Below are 18922 nucleotides of genomic sequence, written 5' to 3' on the forward strand. Positions count from 1 at the left end.
GAAACCATTGAAAATACTCAAAAGAAAAGATTTAGAAGTCATTTTCTTGAAATGGATATTTTTTGATAGTTTTGGAGTTTGGGAGGCAAGATAACCCAATAAACTTTAGGAATTAACATGCTTCACATAACATTCAAAGAGAAATTATTCTATAGCAAAACAATATAATTATTCTAGGCATCAATTTTGGATATAAGCTTGACAATTCAATTTTGTTTTAATTCAATTTTAATTTTAATTTTTTTATATGTTTATTTTTTGGTGATTTTTTTTTTTTTTTTTTTTTTTTTTAATGTTATTGTAGGTATTATTCTTTTTATATATGATATTTTGGTTAAGAAGCATTTTAAATGATGTGATATCACTGCAATTCTTTAAGTGATATATATATATATATATATACATACATATATTTCTACCAATTTTGCATTTTTACGACTCATTTAAATTCATTGAAAAAAGTCAAAAGGTATAGTGGCTGAATAATACACTAATTAATATCAATTTGAAATAAATGAATGGAATGATTGTTGTAATCTTTTTTAATGGCTGCTCGTACATTAACAAAAAAAAAATATATATATATATACATATACATACATATGGTATTGCTAATGTTGCTATAATTTTTGCTTTTGCCACTACAACTTGTCATCCACCATATCCCATTATAGTTTTTGTTAATATCACTACAAGCTCCATTGAACTTGCATTACAAACCAAAATGAATAAAATGCTCTTTTTTTATGGATATGTATTTTAGTATTCTACAAAATTCATTGTGGTGTGCAATACAAATTTAGGACAATATATGGTAATATTAGCAAAAATTGTGATTGTATGTGGTATATGGCAAATTGTAGTGGCAGTAGCAAAAACTAAAAATAAACATAACTTGTATGAAGTTCAAAACTTTAATTTCTTATTATTATGATTATTTTTATTTTATATCATATTCTATCATGTTATATTTTTTATTATGAGCATAAAAATGTGTTTGTAATGTATATAAATATATATATATATATATATATATATATATTTATTTATTAATAAAATTTTGTAAAAACATTTGGGTATATTGTTCTGCAAGTAATAATAGAAAAGTATTTATAACACCGTGGCACTAATATGTAATGTATTACATTTTCTTAGGATTTAAACAATATTTACTTCATCAATTACTATCAACGATTGCTTAATAACATCGGGGTCGCTGTAACTTTCTCAGACCTACGATGCGCTACAGCTGTTACCGTAACTATGTGGATATGCAAGGTCATTACAAAATATCACTTACTCTCCAGGAAGTCGAAGATGACGGGCAATTCCACTCAAAGAAGCACGAGAGGCTTTCCCTAAACATTTGAAAACCTCGGGAATACACGGAGGTGGTGGCTCTGTCTCTTCGCCTTCTAAAGTTCTGCAACTCAATCAAATTTCGGATGAGACCAAACCCATAAATCCAACATCCACTAGCTATCATTGTTGCCCTACATGAGTAATTTGTGAACTGATCCCATGTTGCCTTCTCAATGGAGTTTCATCCATAGTTTTTAGCGGCATTCTTGCACACAGCAGAGAGCATATCATGGACTTTTAGCGTTGAAGATTTCATTCAATGGTAACTGGTCATGCTCATCAGGCAATCAGTACAATCTTACTATGCTGTATTATCGACATCTGTTGTCATGGAAACATGAGCCTTGCAAAAAGCATAAATGAAAGCAGAGAGTATTTTCCTCCAAACACAAGGGACAGGCAATACCTCCCTGCCCGATAGAAGTACATGTCCCTTGCAGGAGCAGCCAAGTATCCCGAGAGTTTGAGCCAAACCGACGAGTTCCATAAAGACGCGTTACGACACCTGCTTCGAAAGTAAAGTTTTGCAGATTCAAGACCACAGCGTACAAGTGCTGCATCTTCCGAACTCAGTTGAATTATTGCTGCATTGTTTCGAGCTAAGGAAAGTGATAACTTCTCCACCGCACGAGTGTACGCTGCAGAGGCTGCACCATCTTCTGGCAAGATATCCTGGAGCTTAATCCGGACAATCCCCAAAACTCCTCCTCCATTTGCAATATTCTGCGTGAACGACTCTCAATCAAACCCCAATAACCTGAAAGATGAGGTCACACGTTACAGTGGCGCAAAACAGTGCATGATCCGGTCCACATACACTGTTTCTCATTAATTTACTTACGATTAAGAAGTTGATACAGTAAACGCAGCGGAGTTCTAGTATTACCGGAAGCATGTTAAACATTGCCTCGTCCTCTAGGAGCTCATTCGCTACCACAATCCGTCCCAATGAGTGATGAATTTCAACCAGAGTTCATGTCTCACTGCTTGCATAAAAATAGAAGAAAATCACGTGGTAAAACATTTGCTAAGGTTGAAAAGGATGCTATTTCAGACTTATGGACTAAACCATTCCTCTAAACAACCTAAGAAATGATACAAGATCATGACGAACTGTCTCTCTATCAGGAAGACAACCTGAGAAGGTTTTGGTACGCTTCCATAAACATGAGAAAATCATATACTGGATTACTTTAAAACTTGACATCATATACTTTTCATAACTTGTTCGCTACAAAACCCAATGCAAAGGAACCAGATCAGCTACGCACTTTCGTCCCTAACAGAAGAGCTTTAAACTTGTAGCTAGGCAACAGAAACTCCTATTCTCGAGAATTTGCAAAATGCACAATAGCAGATATTGAAAACTTGAGCTATACGCTCTGCAATAGGGTGTTTCTACGAACGCTTTTCATCACTCACCTGTGATTTCCTCGCTTAAGCAATAAGCCACTTAAGAGTCCATGTCGTCTGATTCCCGATTTCTTCAAACATGTGCGCATTAGAAAACCATCTTTCTTGGTTGTGAGTTTGTCCTAGCATTGATCGCCTCGACCAATTTAAAGCGAATGAAAATCAAGGAAACGCTGAGGAAAATGTCATTGACCGCACTAATACTCAGGGCCTAGAAAAAGATACAGAAGTCCTTACTAGCGAGCTGAAGGAGATGATCAACCGTGCAATCCTCAAAACTGTGCAATACTTCCGCAGCTCCGATTTCAGCCACCCAACAACCTTTTCCACAAACAGTACCTGATTCCCCAACCAATGATGGATACCTTCCGCAATCCAACTCCACACTTCCCGAATACAAATTGCTGCAACCACCTCTCAGAACCCAGAATCCAGAAACAAAGTCAGTATCCACTCTCACAGACACTCCAAATTGCTCTTTCCTGCACTACTCATCCTTAAAGACCAGGCGAAAATCCTCTTACCATTACCGCTCTCCCTGAAAATTCCACTCACCTGCTTCTTTCTTCATGACCCGATACACCTGCACACATTCTACTCCCTCCTCCCTCCCCCAACTCGTCACTTAAACTCCCTTAACCCAAATTCTTCGAAAAATCTCATGGAAGCGCTGCTCACATTCAATCACACGGGCATCAGCTCAGCACCAGTGGCGATGACGATCGCGCTCCTGTTTCTACTTACGGAGAAGTTTTGTCACGAACTTGCACATTCAATCGCATCGTCCAACGAGAAACTCTCGCTCATACACTCAGACGTGAAAGCATTCTCTCTCGCTGCTCCCTTCTTTCCAGACTTGTCACTTTCTATGAATGTCTGCGTCACAATGCTGGGAAACTATTACTCCTTTCAAACTCTGCATTTACTACTTTCGCTCTTTCCTGAAGACGCAACTTTACTGCCTAAATTTGGTGCCAGTCGACGGCATAGGGTTTCTCCTCACTCTTGGTTAGCTACTTCCACTGAACTCAAGTTTTAAGTTTCTCGGCTTTAGATGTCAATCTTACAGCGAAAGCTTGTTGTCAACAGCAGTATCGAAAGCTTGATCTGGGCCTACAGGCGATGATATTAATGTGTAAAGTTGTGTACCGTGTGAGCTTCTCTGTGCAGGTGGAGAATGTAGCATGGCTAGTGCAGTCACCATATTTCAGGTACATGGCACAGAATTTGTAAGTGAGGATTGAAACTTATTGCGCTGCACTCATCCACTCAATACATTCTCCAAGTCTGTTATGTAATATTTAATACATCAAGCACGCGAGACTTCACATCTCAACTCAGCAGGATATTGTAGAAGTCGAACTTTACACAATGAAAGCAATTTGAAGTGACAGCGAATCTTTTCCCAAAAGACGACCAGCTTAGAATCCTAACCATTACTACGGTGCATCCAAACGTGCAAAAACGCAGTACAGTTTGCCAAGAGGCACCAAAGTGGTAGGATGCATAACTCTATACAAGTGAATAAATCGATTTTGTCTCGTATGATGGCTGCACGTGGAGCTCAAAGCCCATAATCTCAACCTTTGAAAAACCAGAAATGTTCCGGTCTCTTTAATAAGCTGTCCACTTGGACATTAAAATCAAACCTTCGAGAATCCAAGGTCGCCCATCACAACAAAGGCGTGAGGTGTTCCTTGTGAAGCGCAGAGATGCTTCGGAGTTAGTAGGCGCAAGAGCTTTCTACGAACTCCGAAACATCGAAACCTAAAACGTGTCTATCAAATAGAGCGAAAAAAGGTTCAGATCATCTGTTCCTTGATCGCCCATCACCTTGAAAATGGTCATCCCATGAAGCTCCCAGGCCATTGTTGCCCTCACCTGCGAAGTCTGGTTGTCCTCTCGGGACTCCAGAAACCCTGTCCTTGTACACAGATCCTCGAATGGGGCGAGATCCTCGAAGATCGCTATAACTCCGGCCACATTCAGGAGGGCCCATCATGTCAAATCTCCTATCTGCTGGTAATCCTCTGTCTACAAAGCCTGGTGACGGAGCGGCTCCAAGTAATCCTGCACCACCCTGTAATGGAGGTCCAACTACCCTTCTCTCCACTGCTGCTCGAAGAGGAGGAGGTCTAGAAGCAGCACCAAATCCTGTGCTGGAATTTGCATAAGGATTTCGGGGGGGGTACACATGCTGCCCTCTTCCCTGTGGATCTCTATCAATTTTCAAACCGAAGTTTCCCCTGCTCCATAGCGGTGGGTTTTCAGCAGCTCCTTCACTCATTTGAGACGCTGCACGTCTCGGCAGAGCGAAGCGTTGGGACTTGGTCTCCCAGATTGGGTCTGAATTCTCTCTTTTGAAACCCTGACCTCTCGGCGCCTGGCAGTCAGTTTCCACGCTATCTCTAGTGTGATCCCTGCCTAGGTCAGAAGTTGAGGGTTCTGCAGACGTACCAGTGTCTCTCTTCTGAGTGCATCCTGACTCAGGCTGGTACTCCCCAGCAGGACTGACTCTGCTCGACTTGGAGCCCTTCTCAAAATCCACATTGGCAACTGCAGAGTCTTTGTTCTGAACTAATCCTCTCCCAGGCTCAGGCTCGATGGATGCACCCTCTCTGTTCTTCTTTGAACTCTTTTCAGAAGAGAGCTCGTTGCCTGTGCTTTCCACAACTTGTGCAGCACAAGAAGCTGTACTGATGCTGGTCAGATTCGTAGTTCTATCCAGCAACAAGTCCAAAGCAATCTCTTTCTTTCGAGGTTTTGGGTTCAGACTACCTTTCTTAACTTCTGAAACTGTACGTACACTTTCCTGAGTTGAAATAGAATCAGCTATTTTCTTCTGATCATTTGTGGCTTTATCCAAGCGAGGGTCCATAAATTCACGCTTCTCCTGGTCATTAGTCTTGACCCCAGGCTCAATTATGGCGGACGAAATCTCTTGTTTTGAACTCTCCTGGGGTTGAGCATCATTCGCCAAACCTTCACTTCCGCTAGCAGAAGCTTTATCGGACTTAAATTCGCTGACTGTATGATTACTCTGCATTGCAGGCCCAACTTTGCTGTCATTATTATGAGTATCTTCCTCAACCTGGATTACAGCTCTAATACTTTCCATGTTGCGTGATGAATGTTTCGCTGATTGTGAGTCAGAGGCTACTGCTTCCCGTCTGTAGGAAGAGCCTGATACAGTTCCAGAACGCTCGGCCCTCTGTGCAGAGCGCCTTTCATAATGCAGCGTAGTTGCCATAGGTCTATCCTTCATTGGACTTGAGGTCTTACGAACAGTAAGCTCCGTAACTTCACCTTCTTCGATTTGCTCTACTACACGTCCAGCTGGCGTTGATTCAGTAGTACCATTTTCATGATTCTTTTTCTGAGTTGAACCTCTCTCGTTCCTGTGCTCTTTACTTCCAATTGAACTCCTCTGATAATGAAATTTCAAAGGTATATTTGGATCATTGTGGTTGTATTTATCATCATGCTGAGAGCTGCTATCACTCGCATTACTTGTAGCGTTCTCCGAGCAATGATATTCTCCAACCTGCGATGCACCACTAGCGACATGTGCTTCGTGAGCAGAAATTGCTGGCTTTGGAAACGCATCTCCTTCAATTTTGGCGAGGGAGTCCACAGTTGGATGAGTTTGGCCTCCCTCAAGCTGGTGTTCTGCTGAGAGACTAGATGACGAGCCCTGACCAGGCTGCTGTATCGTAACTTTCCTCTCAGTGTTTTGTTCTTCAGTTGAAGTATTAAGCTTCGGAACATATTCACTGGACCATCTCGATATCCGTTTCCGCTTTGCTGGTTCCTGGCTTTGCTCACCATCATTTCCCCGTTTCTCGGAGTCACGCTTCTCTCGTTCTACAGATTCAGTTTTAAGATGGCTTTCAGGGCGCAATCCACTGGAGCTAGGTCTGTCTAATTCTGACTCGGAGATTCCATGAGTGATGTTTTTATTGGGCTGGAAGGCCTCAGCCTTCAAGTTCGGACTATCATTTCTCTGACCTCCTGGTGCTTTTGGTTTACATGCGCTTGGACTGTCAGTCTTCTGGCTTCCTGATACACTAAGCTTGCCTGTGCTTGGACTCTGCATTTTTTGTACCTTTTCATCAGATTTAAGCTGATCTCCAGATTCTGCGATTGGAATGTCAAGTTTAGAGAGCCTCTCCACTGACTTCAACTGGCTCACATTAACCTGTAAACTACCAGGTTTCAGTTCTCCATCTGAGGGTTTCAAGCACTTTCCACTGGAGCGATCAGATTCGTTCTTAAGGGGAACTTCAGATTTCGATCTGCTAGCACTGCTGGAACTTATATCCTGTTTCGGAATTGACTCTTGTACTTTCGAACCATTTGAAGTATTTGATGGTACGGGAGCCAAAAAGGAACGCTTTTTGAAAGGCGTCTCATCCTGTACAGCAACTTGACCAGGAGGAGCGGGGCTAAATTTTTTGATCTTCTTAACATCGGCCGATGCAGGAGTAGGTGCAAGTGTAGGCACATGCGGAGCAGGTCGCTTCAGAACTCGTACGCGTTGTTGAGGGTCGGGTTTTTTGAAGATGAAAGTTGTGTACAAACCTGCAAAAGAATATGGGCTGCCTATAATTAACTCTTGTACTTCTGCACAAATCTCACGCACATATGTTTCGGAAAGCTCCTGAGTCTAATGATGGTCATACTGGTGACCATTCTGCAGCAGCCATCATAAGGCAGACATGAATAAAAAGCCAATCCTAGAAATACATTGAAGAGAATAGCTGCAACGGAGGTCCAAATAGGGAGACTACTGAAGCAAAAGATAAGTGTTGAAAAAGACGCACTTAAAACATCTTGGGCCATCGGAGATAGGCGAGACTTCCCATCCACAACTAGATTTCCTTTAGAGTCGACCAGGGTGCCACAGCTGTTCTGAAGGGTCTCTGCAAATGAAACACTGCGAGAATCATATGGCAACCAACCCACAAAATCAATCTGTCAGTCAGGCTCCTCGACGCTCAGTCAAAATCTCAAATTTATACTCTGCGTAAAATGTGATGTACATGTTTGGAAAAGGGGCCGTCTCTCACAGCCCTCATCTAACATCGACATTCAACTGTATTTGCATTACAGCCGTACGGTCTGTTTTCAGAGAACTAAAACCCACCGGTAGTCTTCATAAAATTCAGTCAGGTTCTGGATCTCCACGTATTCAAGTCCAAATTCTTCCGCATGTCTGAGACAGTCGAGACATAATCAAATCAAATCCTGCAGCAACTCTAGCTTACATCGTACAAAGCAAATCCATAATGCAACGTATGAAACTATTCATGTAGAGTATGAAGCACTAAAAAAACTCAGGATTACGCAACCAGTACATCAAAGAGTTGCAATTGAGACACACCTGATCAAGCTCGGGAAGTGCACCAAGATCTGCGATTGGGGTGGGACGGTATCATCTGTAAAGCGGAGTTGATACCTAGATCCATATTGGTTGAACCTACACACGAAATGAGGGTATCAGTTTTCTGTTCACATTCGTACACATTTACCCTGTACCAATCGAACCTGCTGGACCTAATTCTAGAGTGCATTCATGCTACACCTCAGAGGATGATGGCACCCCCTCTATTCTAGCAGGAAGCCAGCCTAAGATAGGCATAAGGGTCTACCTCCAAAAATCTTGAATAAAAACTAGGGAGTAAAGAGACACGAGGTGCTGACAAGCTCTTGAATAGACATGGTGCTGTTTTCAGGAAAATACACGCAACAGGATCCATTCCCTACACACAGAAGGGAATAATCACTCACCAATTCTTCCCTGCAGTGTAAGATTTCAATCAAGTAACGACTAGGCTCAACACACAGGAAGACGAAAGTACCGGTCATCCTCGAAGCTGATACTATACAAATCTGTTCTCACGCGAGGGAGATGCCCGTTGGCTCTCAATGATCCCGCTTTCATTGCCCCTTCAACTGCTTTCTGGTACTTGTACCTACAATGGTCACACCAAATGTCATTCCAAAAAAATCAGTTGAAGGGAAGGAAAATAAATAAATACATAAATAAAAGTGAATAAAAGAGAGAAGTAGAGTGGACTCGGCCCTCTCATCCCTGATGCCACCAGTTTAATAATTGAATTTCAGCAACAAAAACTCTAGAAACAATAAGCATTTGCTGTATTGAATGGCATTAGGGGAAGATCACAAACCAGATGGTGGAGGAATCGGGAGTGGCTCCGAAAAAGTAGCCACCTGGCTTCAGTAAAGTGGCAACGTTCTTCAGCAGCTGGCGTACCATATCCTCGGTTGCAAAACAATCCTGCACAAAGCGGTCCACCTAAAACATTGGTACCCGAGCTTGATTGCGACATAGAACATCGGATCCACTACTTCACCTTAGTTATACACCCTTAAAAATGCTAGGACTGTACTAACAGAAGTCATAATTCTTCCCGAGTAATATTTTCGACCTAGGAGGCCACATTACAAGGCTGGAAACTAAGAATATAAAAATTTCAGTTAATCACCGAAAAGGAGCAACCTGCAGATGAGCGAGACAAGTGATGACATCGGCAGAAAGACGATCTTCTCCCAAGTTCTTTTCCAAATCTATCTGCATTGCAGCAGAAAAAGGACAAAAAAGGCATAATCAGTTGGTCGCTCAATCAGACCTCAAAAGTGCACCAACCTATCCTGAAATCCTAATAGACAGGTTGCATGAAATAAATAGCGCCAGATTTAATTCAAATACATCCAAGACCTCTATCCTCAGTAATTTTTATGCTCTTTTCGCATATCACTACGGAAAACAATAGTCACGGAGATGGGTTTAAGCAACTGTGAACTTCTAATTCGCTTTCGAACAACTAACAAGGTTAAAACCGGGTCAAGGTGGAGCAGATGAATGCCAAGTTAGGTTTTTATCGTAGAATGTACAGTCCAAACGCATGTCCAAGGTAAGCGTGGACATGTTCCAAGAGCAGATTACAGCTCCTGTTACTCTCTTTGCGTACAAGTCGGTTGCAAAATTTAGTATACTGCGGTTGCCATTTCTAAGTCAGCACTTTTTCGAATTTATATTGCCAATGCGATGATTTAGTACGAAAATTTAGTAACAGCTTATTATACGTTTCGGCAACTGCTAAACCCAGAGACAACCCGAAGGCGTAACGATAAGTACCATGCAAGGGTTTAGTTCACAAAATCTTGCAGCGAATGGTTTCCCATTCTTCTCCCACTGTTCTTTTGCTTCCTCCAAAGCTGATGATGATAGATCTACATGAATACACAAGTACAAGAATTATTACTGAAAAATAAAAATAAAAAACCATTAACTGCCTTTCAAGTAAATGCAACGTGAGAATTATCACTCAAGAAAATGTTAGTACAGTCAACTGACAATTACTAAACGTGCAACATCTCTCATTCACTGCTCTAACTCTAGCAGAAAGAATAAAGTACGCTTAGCACTTCCTTCGATCGTCTACATTGAAAATATCCATTGAACTGTAAGCCACGTACCAACGCCTACATATTTCCCAACTTGTGCTGCAGCCCAGTTTTCTGTGTCAACACCTCGTCCGCAATAGAGATCACAAACCTGCAAATAGATCGCCCATGAAATTAATCACCCCCCATGCCATCAAAACAATTGCTGAAACCAGGAAACTTTTTCTTTCAGATACAACATTGGCAACAACGTCGCGCGACGTTGAGCATGTTTGCTTCATACTACGATCCTCTCGATGATAGCAGAGCTGGCGTGGCAATCATGCATTGGACTAAATTCACACAACATCAACTACGCTGCAAGTGTTTAATGATTTAGCCACTGTAGATAAACATGATACTTGGCAATCTTGAGGTTTGCATCCAATGTAGCAGAATGCTGTGACGCTTTTAGAAAAAACCCCTCGACGAGAATTTTAACGTTCGGCAAAGTGGGCTGCTAAGTTACTAACGCACATATTTTTCCAAGAAAACCAGTTAAGCAATGCAGTGTACGACACTCCATAAAATTTTACACTCCGAATAGGTCATGTAGCAATGAGAATTTGTAATCACCCGTGACTTGGAACACAGTGAGGGAAAAGAACTTACAACAGCACCAGTAGGAACAAGCTGCTGAATGAGAGACTTCTTCACAAAAGCATTGAGGCGCTGGTGAAGGGCACCAGCACCCCAGTGCCCAGTCATAGGGGTGGAAAGAGAGGTAAAGGATGTTGCTGGAGACGGAAGGGCAACAGGTGCACGAGCCAGGGCCTGCACTGCTGCCATGAATTCACGCTTCCTACGCAAATGAATCCATGGCTTCGGTTCTCTCTAATCCCCCACCTTCGATCAATACTCTCAAACACCAGAAACGAGAATCATGTGCACCTGAAGGTGTATTCTAAGCCTCCCGTGCATCTTTACTAATCCAAAATTTTCAAAAACTAAACCCTGTCATATTCAATATGCAGCTAATGATCATGCGCATGCTTAACCAATAAACTGACCCCACAATTTCTCAACACACTGAACATCAAGAAATCCAATTCTGTCGCATGTCACGGTATTTCCAGCTCTGTGAGCCCGCGAGCTTGACCAGATTCCAACACCGAGATTTCGCCGGGGTGCAAATGATCATGGACACGCTGTCGAGACTCTGCTCTTAACCCCTCCCAAACTCGCCATCTTCGAAACCCACACACCCTTCTTAAACCTCCGCCTTTTTTTTCTTTCAATGCTGGATCAAATCAAGCGACCAAAAACACCCAGAATATCGGCTCCTACTGCAAACTACTCGCAACCTCATCACAGCTCTCAAGTTCTCGCCCCTTCAACCCCACCACGACATACCCTTGGATCCATTGCAACTAGTCTAGATCCCTTAATAAGCTATTGCAGACCACTCCCACCCGCACACTCACGTCTTCTTCTCCAAGACGACTTTCCCCAAGACCTCTCTCCACACCTTCCTCCTCAACCAAAACCTGGATGATAACTCTCTCCCCTCTGCCACCCCATCTTCAAAAAAAAGAACGCGAAACAAGAAAACCCCGCCAAAATCCCGCCAAAATCCCGGCTCTCCCTCTGTTTCCCGAACGCGCACACACACGCGAATCCCACAGACAACACCCACCCACCCTTCCTTCACACGGGCAGGCACCCACAAACCCAAACGTGCGCCTTCTGCTCGAGAAATTTGAACCCTGAGCTCAGAAACTCCGTGCGCAGGGGGCGAGAATGAATGAGAGCTTGGACAGTGGAAACTTAGGAGGAGCAGTGCCACGACGAGGTTGCGAGAGCGTGATGTTCGTTTCCGCTAGGGTAGAAGAGCATGGCACTGCAGCGGCGACGGACCACAACCCGAATGACGACTCAGTTGCTATTTCGGGCCACGCCCTCTCTTTCCCTCCTTCCTTCCTTCCACTCGACGATTTCTTTCCCCAGTCTCGACGTCTCCTCCTTTCCGTCGCAGTCTTTCGTCCTCTTGGCGCTTCCCCGTCGAGAATTTCCGTCCAACGATGAGCTTCGTTCGAGGAGACGTCGCCTGGACGAGAACTTCGCATCCGACGAGTTCCTTTCTCCTCCGTCGGGGTTCGTCTATTCGTGGGCTGATTTCAGTTGGGCCCTTGATAAATCCAGTGACAGTGGATCTCTTAAATCTGTTTAGGGTCATTAAGACAATTACGATTGAGGTTATGCTCATAGTCACTCCCCTGCCCTAATCAATAAACTGAGGTATCTTTGCAGTTATCTGTGGTTTTAAGTTAGTGGAGTATAATTATGTGATATCTTGTTATCCATACGAACTGAGAATTTCACAGGATTTCAGCTATAATTGGGGGTGAATTAAAACAAGGTAAAGTAAATAAATTAAGAAGTATGCTAATAGTGAAAGAAAGTTAAACGGAAGCCAAAATGGGGTCGAAGGTAAATTATCAGGTCATAGTTGGTCTTGGAATGTACAACATTTTTTGCCTAATTGTCTTTAATTTTTATCTATCACATAATTATTGGCCAATTTCCAAAGGTGATATCTACGTGGATGTTTGGGTTTACTTGAGATTGAACATCCAATTTTTTTTTTTATTTATTTAGTTATAGCTTTGTAAGTCTTGATTTTTTTTCAATCAATGTATGTTATTTTAAATGAATGTTCTAATTTTTTTTAAATATTACCAATTTCTAAAAATATTTTTGTTGATATATTTTTGCAATTACAAAAGCAACAATGAAAGTTTAAAATGATAGGATCAAACTTGCATTCTGTAATTTTAATATAAAAAATAAGTACATAAAACCAACATGCTTACAAATCTAAAATGCTACTGGTACTTACAAAATTTTGGAAATTTCAAATTATAATCCTTTATAAAATAAACATACTTACAAAAAATATACACATTCATTGTTATCAGGTTATGCATTCTATTGAGTTTTTATAAATTAATAGGTTGTTATACTCATTAATGTATTTTTTCAAGTGTTGAGGAATGTGTGCAACAAATTCTTAAAAATTGATTAAACTTTCAAAGTGCCCCCAAACAATTTATAGCTTTTGAGTTTTTTTATGGTTATTATTTTTGATTTGATCTGTCATCTAGCTAACATATAATTATAAATAAAAGTAACAAACAAACAAAATTTTAAAATATAATAATAATAATAATAATGATGATGATGATGATGATAATAATAATAGCATAAGAAGTAGTTATATGATTATTATTTTATTAAAAATTAGTCATATTGATGTAAAATATCCAACTAATTTTCTTAAATTTTAAAATAATAAAATTAAGAATTAAAATAATAAAAAATTTATATAGTCTTATTTGTAGATTGAAAAATCTAGAAAAGTTTAAATACACAATCAGCTACAGATATATTTTTTAATATTTTATCAAGCTTTTACGTTTTTATTAATGTTTAATAAAATTTATACACTTGTTTTGTTGAATTTTTTATATTTTTCTTTTTCAACATAGTAACAAAACATTCTTTGTTGCCAAAAAAATAGAAAAAAATAAACTGATTTCAAAATTTGAAAAATTATTTTCTCCACTTATATTATAATTATATATTTCTTGTGTTGAGTTATTTTATTTTAATTAAAATCATTTACATTAAAATAAAATAAAATCTTATTATGCAAGTAATAAATTTTCTGCTTAATAAGAGCCAAATTTAATATGTATTCCAATTTATCCATTAATACAAATTTAACCAAGTTTTAAATTATTATTGCATTATTTAAGATTGGAGCTCGAGTTTCTAAGGAAAAATTATAAACATGCCAAAAAAAAATGACATGTGATGAAAAAAGAAAAAAGAAAACAGAAAAAGTGTTAAAATTAACTATTTAAAAAATCTAAGAAAATGATTAAAACACATTATTAAAAAAAAAAAAAAAAAAAAAACTCCATCAAATGTGACTACAATATGCTCATGCAATAATTTATACATTCATTATTTTTTATTATAAAGTTAAGAAAATTGTAGAGAAACAAACAAGACAATAACTTTATATAAAAATAAAAAACAAACAAAAACCTTGTTTTTCTCTTTTGAAAATAGTTACATATTCTCTAGAATATTTGGTTTAAGGAGTTATTATTTAATTAATAACAAATGAAACAATTATTCAAATATATATATATATATATATATATATATGTGTGTGTGTGTGTGTGTGTGTATGTATTTGAACTGAAAAATTATTCTGGTTAAAATCCAAAATGAATGTTCCAGAAATCCATGTCAGCCGTCGTGCAAGCGGCGCCACCCCCACAGACGAGATCGAACCCTCGCATGATTACCAACAGACTCCACACATTCAGGAGTCGGTGTCGGTATCGGTGTTCAAGCCCCCGACGATCGAGCCCATTTCCTCACCCCTCAAGTTCACATCGCCGCTGAGGAATGAATTTGCACGTCTTCCAGAATTCTCCTCGACTCGCGCGGCAAACTGGTGCTTCGGCACACACTGCACCAACTTCGACTTGCGGCTGAACTTTTCATTGAAATATGGGAAGACTGCGAAGTCGTGATGGGAATCAAGGTGAGTCGGTACCAGGAAAATCTCTCAGGTGAGGATCAACTGCAATAGCCACAAAGCTGCAGCGTGACACTCTCGGCATTTGATGTAAGTACCTCGACGGAGAAGCATGGTTTGGTGCTTGAGCTCACGAAACCATCGAAGCTTGGGGTGAAGCTCAGATTGGATGCACCCAAGGTTGGCTCGAAGATTATCGCGAAATTCAGCAAAGAGCAGTGCCTCGCTTTCCTGGTGCCAGGCGCCATGTTTTTTTCAGTGGAGATCAGAGTGAGGAAGAGGCTACAGTTTATTTGGGCTACAGTGAATATGGTTCATACCTTGAAGGATTGGGCTCTAAGATTCCTGCTGCAGTCGAACGTTGCGATCGAGTATACTCAAGACCTGGGGCGAGGAGAAGCAGAAGTGGGTAGTTTTGCAGAGGATTCTTCATAATCGTCCTGTGCAAGTACGAGAGCGATCTGAACAGTGAATCGAATAGTCCTCTCGTGAAGGATGTAAAATCTGATTTGTTGATAATGGATGCGCAAGCGTACGCTTTCCAGTCCTGCCGACTTAAATTTACGGTTTTACTTTTGATTGCAGCCGCAGTGGATATATTTACACCTCGGAAATAATACAAGCTAACTATACAGATTACAATCCTCTCATCAGTGTGGTCTTGCCCTGATATCCGATTCTTTTCACTGCTGCTGCACTGCCCACTGAACTCGAAGCAAGTGGTTTTCAAGCAGAAGTTACCACCGAGTCCTTACATCGATACACAGTAGTCTGTGCATGAACTCAATCACTGAAGGTTTCACAAACTCTCTACAAAATCAAGTTGAATTTCAAGATATTTCAAGGATCCGAAGGACGCTTTTTTTCAGCGCGAGCGCCATTCACAGCACATGAACATTGCACATTCCATCGCATCATAGTTCTAAAATCAGGAGCCTGTAACCAGTGAGGAAAATGGCAGCTGCGTTGTGAGAAATAACTCGATGATGTGGCACACTTTGAAATGAGAAACATCCTAATAGTCACTTGGCATTTCTGTGAGAAGCCACGAATTGTTGAATCACTTCAGCTCCACGGTGATTGGCATCAAAACACTGTGGCGAAGGGTTAAATGAATTTAATAATGCTGAAACATAAACTGAACGCATCCCGACGTGGTTCCAAATACAATACACAGGAGCATGAAAGTTGGATTGTATTGGCAACTATTAGACTAACCAACAGCAAATCCCCCACTTTTAGCCTGCTTAACACTTAGGGAGGAAACGCAACATATCCGAGAGAATTTTGGGGTCTTGGGAAAAATGACCGTTCAGACAAATGCCTGGTTTAAAACTTCTAAATCCTTTATTTGCGCATCGATAATTACCACCTAATTTAACCTTGTGCTTAACACTGTCATTTTAACAAAATTTACACATATACTCGACGTTTATGAAACCGCTGGGAACTGGATGAAATTTCACAGATGTGCTGCTGAACTTCTGTAGTGCCATATCACTTCTGCGTTGAGCTACGGAGCTCAGATTTAAAGACCACGTGAGACCTTCAAATTGCATGTTCGAGGAGATGAGACTTAGCTCGAGAAGTTCACAGTGTCGGCAAAAATCTCCTTGAAACTCCACAGTAGGTCCTGACACTTCGTTGAGAGCACAACCTTCTTGGGTAGTTAGCAGTTTCTACGGTGGTTTTCTTACACATCCTGTGGACCTGTCCTAAGATCGAGCTTAATGGGAGTAGTTGACCTTCTTTGCCAAATAGGAACAAACGCTTCTTTTTCCTTGTCTCTCTCGTTTTTGGATAGAATTCTTACTGGTTTAGGAGATAAGCCGGGGCTCCTCAGGAGGTCGTCCAAACTTTGATGCGAAATACGGTTGGAAGCGAATTTCTGCAAGAAAGACAAGTTCATTGCCCTTTCTTTCAGTCCCGGCTTCTCATTTCCATGGCATTTCGCGCTAGAGGAATCCCTATACTTTCTATCCCATCGTGGGCCGCAACAGCAGCAAGCCACATCCCTTCCTCCTGCGGATTGCGATCGGATCGAATTAGGTCGACCCTTGGACTGATTAGCGTCAAACCGTGAGAAACCTGCTCCAGCTGCTCCTTCCACTCCCAGTGACTCTCCCTTGCGGCCCCCACTCCACCGCCGCCGAGGAAACCAGCAAATCCCAGAGCTGTCTTCATCGTCGCTGAATGAGTCGCCTGATCCTGCCAGACCAAAAGGCTGTCTTGAAGCGTCCTGCGCAGAATCAGACACTCGCACAGACACATAATCCCTACGATCCGTGAAGAGCGAATCTGTGCTATTGGTCCTGAACCGGCTTCCATCCTCCCTCTTCATCATTCCGTTGTACCACTAAAACCCCCTAAAAACCTTAAAACGCCACCAACCAACAGCAAACACAATTCCCTCCACAAACACACAAAAACGCACACACACAGACACACACTTACAACTTCATCGAAACCACGATCATCTACCTCCCCTCTGACCAAATCCAGTGTGCGTACTGCAAGTCACAAATCGACTGGGTTTAACCCCAAGAGCTACAATAAAACCCAACCACGTAATCTAAGGACCTTGTCAACAAGATGCAGACGGCATCAACTCCAACCTACTACGCCAGAACTTATCCTACAACGCACGGACCCAACCAACCCAGTTCATGAATCTAAACTCCAGTGGGGGGCGATACTTGATCTAGACAACAACAAAACACTATTCCACACGTGACTCGAACAAAACGAGAGTACCGATCGACAACGAAACACTCGATCTCCCTCCTCGTCACGAATTGTTCTGACCACGAAGAGGCTCACGTAGGCATCTCACCCCCCCCCCCCCCCTCACGCTTACCCACTAACTGAGACCTAATAAACATGGATATCTTTCCTTGGCTTTGCATTATTCTGCTCAAATAATTGAATAGGCTTTCTTAATCCATGCTATTTAACCACTGTTTAGTTGTCCAGATCCTCGGTTTACAAATACAGATGTTTTTTTGAAATATAGTTTGTGCGCATCGATAGACATCGCGTTAATGTTCTGATAGTCGTTCGTGTGTATTGTTTGAATGGTTTTGTTTTGGAAATCCCGAGCTCGTACTCTCTATTAACAGATGGTTTTTTTCACATTCTCTTAACTTTTCCAATAAAGTAAAAAAGAAAAAAAGTTGGACCCTGAATGAAAACTTACAAGTGAAAAGTTGCACACATGGATTGGAAAAAGAATAGAAGATGGTAAAGCAAATTGCATGTGAGTCAAGTTGCATTATCTGCATATTAATCTTGAACTGCACAATTGTTATAATTTTTTTGTTATGTGTTTGTAGATTTTAAGAATGTGATAGTCAACAAATCATTAGAATAAGAAATATGGTTATATATACACACACACACATATGTGGACGCCCTTGTGTCATGCATCCATGCATACACACAATAAAAAATTTACTCACACTAAAACGTTTTAAAATAAATTTCAATAAAAGATTTGTGTGCAATGGCTTGTGGCATATATATATTTTAATAATTTTAATTTTTTGATTCATAATACATTTAATATATTTCTTTAATTCACTTTAAAAATATTTTTAATTTCATTATCTAAATTCACATTTTAATTGTATTTTTAAAGATGTTCTCAATTTAGATATAGATTCAAACACCAACTGTGGTAAAATTGCAAAAACATCAAACTTCAACTGTGTGAAAATGCACATTTCAAATGCCGTTCCATGACTTTTAAATAACATAAAAATGATTTTTGTTATTACAGTAGATGCAATTGTAATCACTTTTATTTTATTTTTTGACAGCTTCAAAGTTGAGAAAACTTCTACACTAGAAACGGGGACAACTTACAAAACCAAGCCTACATGCATTGTTGAATTTAGTTTCTGATTTCAGATCTGCATTGGACATGAAAATCCTACACATGTGCCTCAATTGAAAAGTTGTAATTTTCTATAATCACATTTTCATAAATTGAGATAATTAATTGCTTGATATTATTTGAAGTACATGAATTTCAATAGAATGTGACCTTCAAGAGATTATAACTCCCTGTGGGTGTGAGTACTGCACCCATTCCCATCCATGATCCACAAACAATAACCTACT

General features: G+C 40.5%; 2 protein-coding genes across 5 annotated transcripts; both read right to left on the reverse strand.

Moving 5' to 3' along the window:
- Positions 1-1096: 1096 nt before the first annotated feature.
- Positions 1097-4019, reverse strand: LOC112284748 (uncharacterized). Of its 4 annotated transcripts, none has more exons than XM_073535401.2 (5): positions 3454-4019; positions 2785-3179; positions 2249-2345; positions 1769-2085; positions 1097-1423 (listed from the first exon to the last, which is right to left on the reverse strand). In XM_073535401.2, exons 3-5 carry the CDS (start codon positions 2264-2266, stop codon positions 1297-1299), a joined length of 462 nt encoding a protein of 153 aa, XP_073391502.1. In that variant the 5' UTR covers positions 2267-2345; positions 2785-3179; positions 3454-4019; the 3' UTR covers positions 1097-1296. The 4 variants fall into 4 exon arrangements, 2 of the variants coding, with proteins under 2 accessions (XP_073391502.1, XP_073391504.1); XR_012217917.2 differs by lacking the exons at positions 1097-1423; positions 3454-4019 and adding an exon at positions 3331-3443 and having other exon boundaries at positions 1945-2119; positions 2785-2846; positions 3013-3179; XR_012217918.2 differs by lacking the exons at positions 1097-1423; positions 3454-4019 and adding an exon at positions 3331-3443 and having other exon boundaries at positions 2034-2085; positions 2785-2846; positions 3013-3179.
- A 341-nt stretch (positions 4020-4360) lies between these two features.
- LOC112284747 (uncharacterized) lies at positions 4361-12079 on the reverse strand. Its single transcript, XM_024524912.3, has 10 exons — positions 10858-12079; positions 10279-10357; positions 9938-10032; positions 9299-9370; positions 8967-9076; positions 8637-8750; positions 8159-8254; positions 7922-7990; positions 7599-7711; positions 4361-7356 (listed from the first exon to the last, which is right to left on the reverse strand). The coding sequence occupies exons 1-10, from the start codon at positions 11032-11034 to the stop codon at positions 4583-4585; spliced, it is 3699 nt and encodes a 1232-aa protein (XP_024380680.1). The 5' UTR covers positions 11035-12079; the 3' UTR covers positions 4361-4582.
- Between the last annotated feature and the right edge of the window lie 6843 nt (positions 12080-18922).

This window comes from Physcomitrium patens, chromosome 7 (assembly GCF_059467195.1).
Source record: "Physcomitrium patens ecotype Gransden chromosome 7, ASM5946719v1, whole genome shotgun sequence".
In the NCBI taxonomy this organism is placed as follows: Eukaryota; Viridiplantae; Streptophyta; class Bryopsida; order Funariales; family Funariaceae; genus Physcomitrium; species Physcomitrium patens.

What these genes read in the sequence shown, in the direction of transcription:
- LOC112284748 (XM_073535401.2), bottom strand. An exon ending in TACTTCTATCGGGCAGGGAG is followed by an intron (nt 1,424 to 1,768) that starts GTATTGCCTGTC and finishes ATTGAGTTGCAG; the next exon opens with AACTTTAGAAGGCGAAGAGA.
- LOC112284747 (XM_024524912.3), bottom strand. Translation starts at nt 11,034, where the DNA reads ATGGCAGCAGTGCAGGCCCTGGCTCGTGCACCTGTTGCCCTTCCGTCT. An exon ending in ATCAGCTTCGAGGATGACCG is followed by an intron (nt 8,255 to 8,636) that starts GTACTTTCGTCT and finishes TTTCGTGTGTAG; the next exon opens with GTTCAACCAATATGGATCTA. An exon ending in GATGGCCCAAGATGTTTTAA is followed by an intron (nt 7,357 to 7,598) that starts GTGCGTCTTTTT and finishes ATTCTTTTGCAG; the next exon opens with GTTTGTACACAACTTTCATC.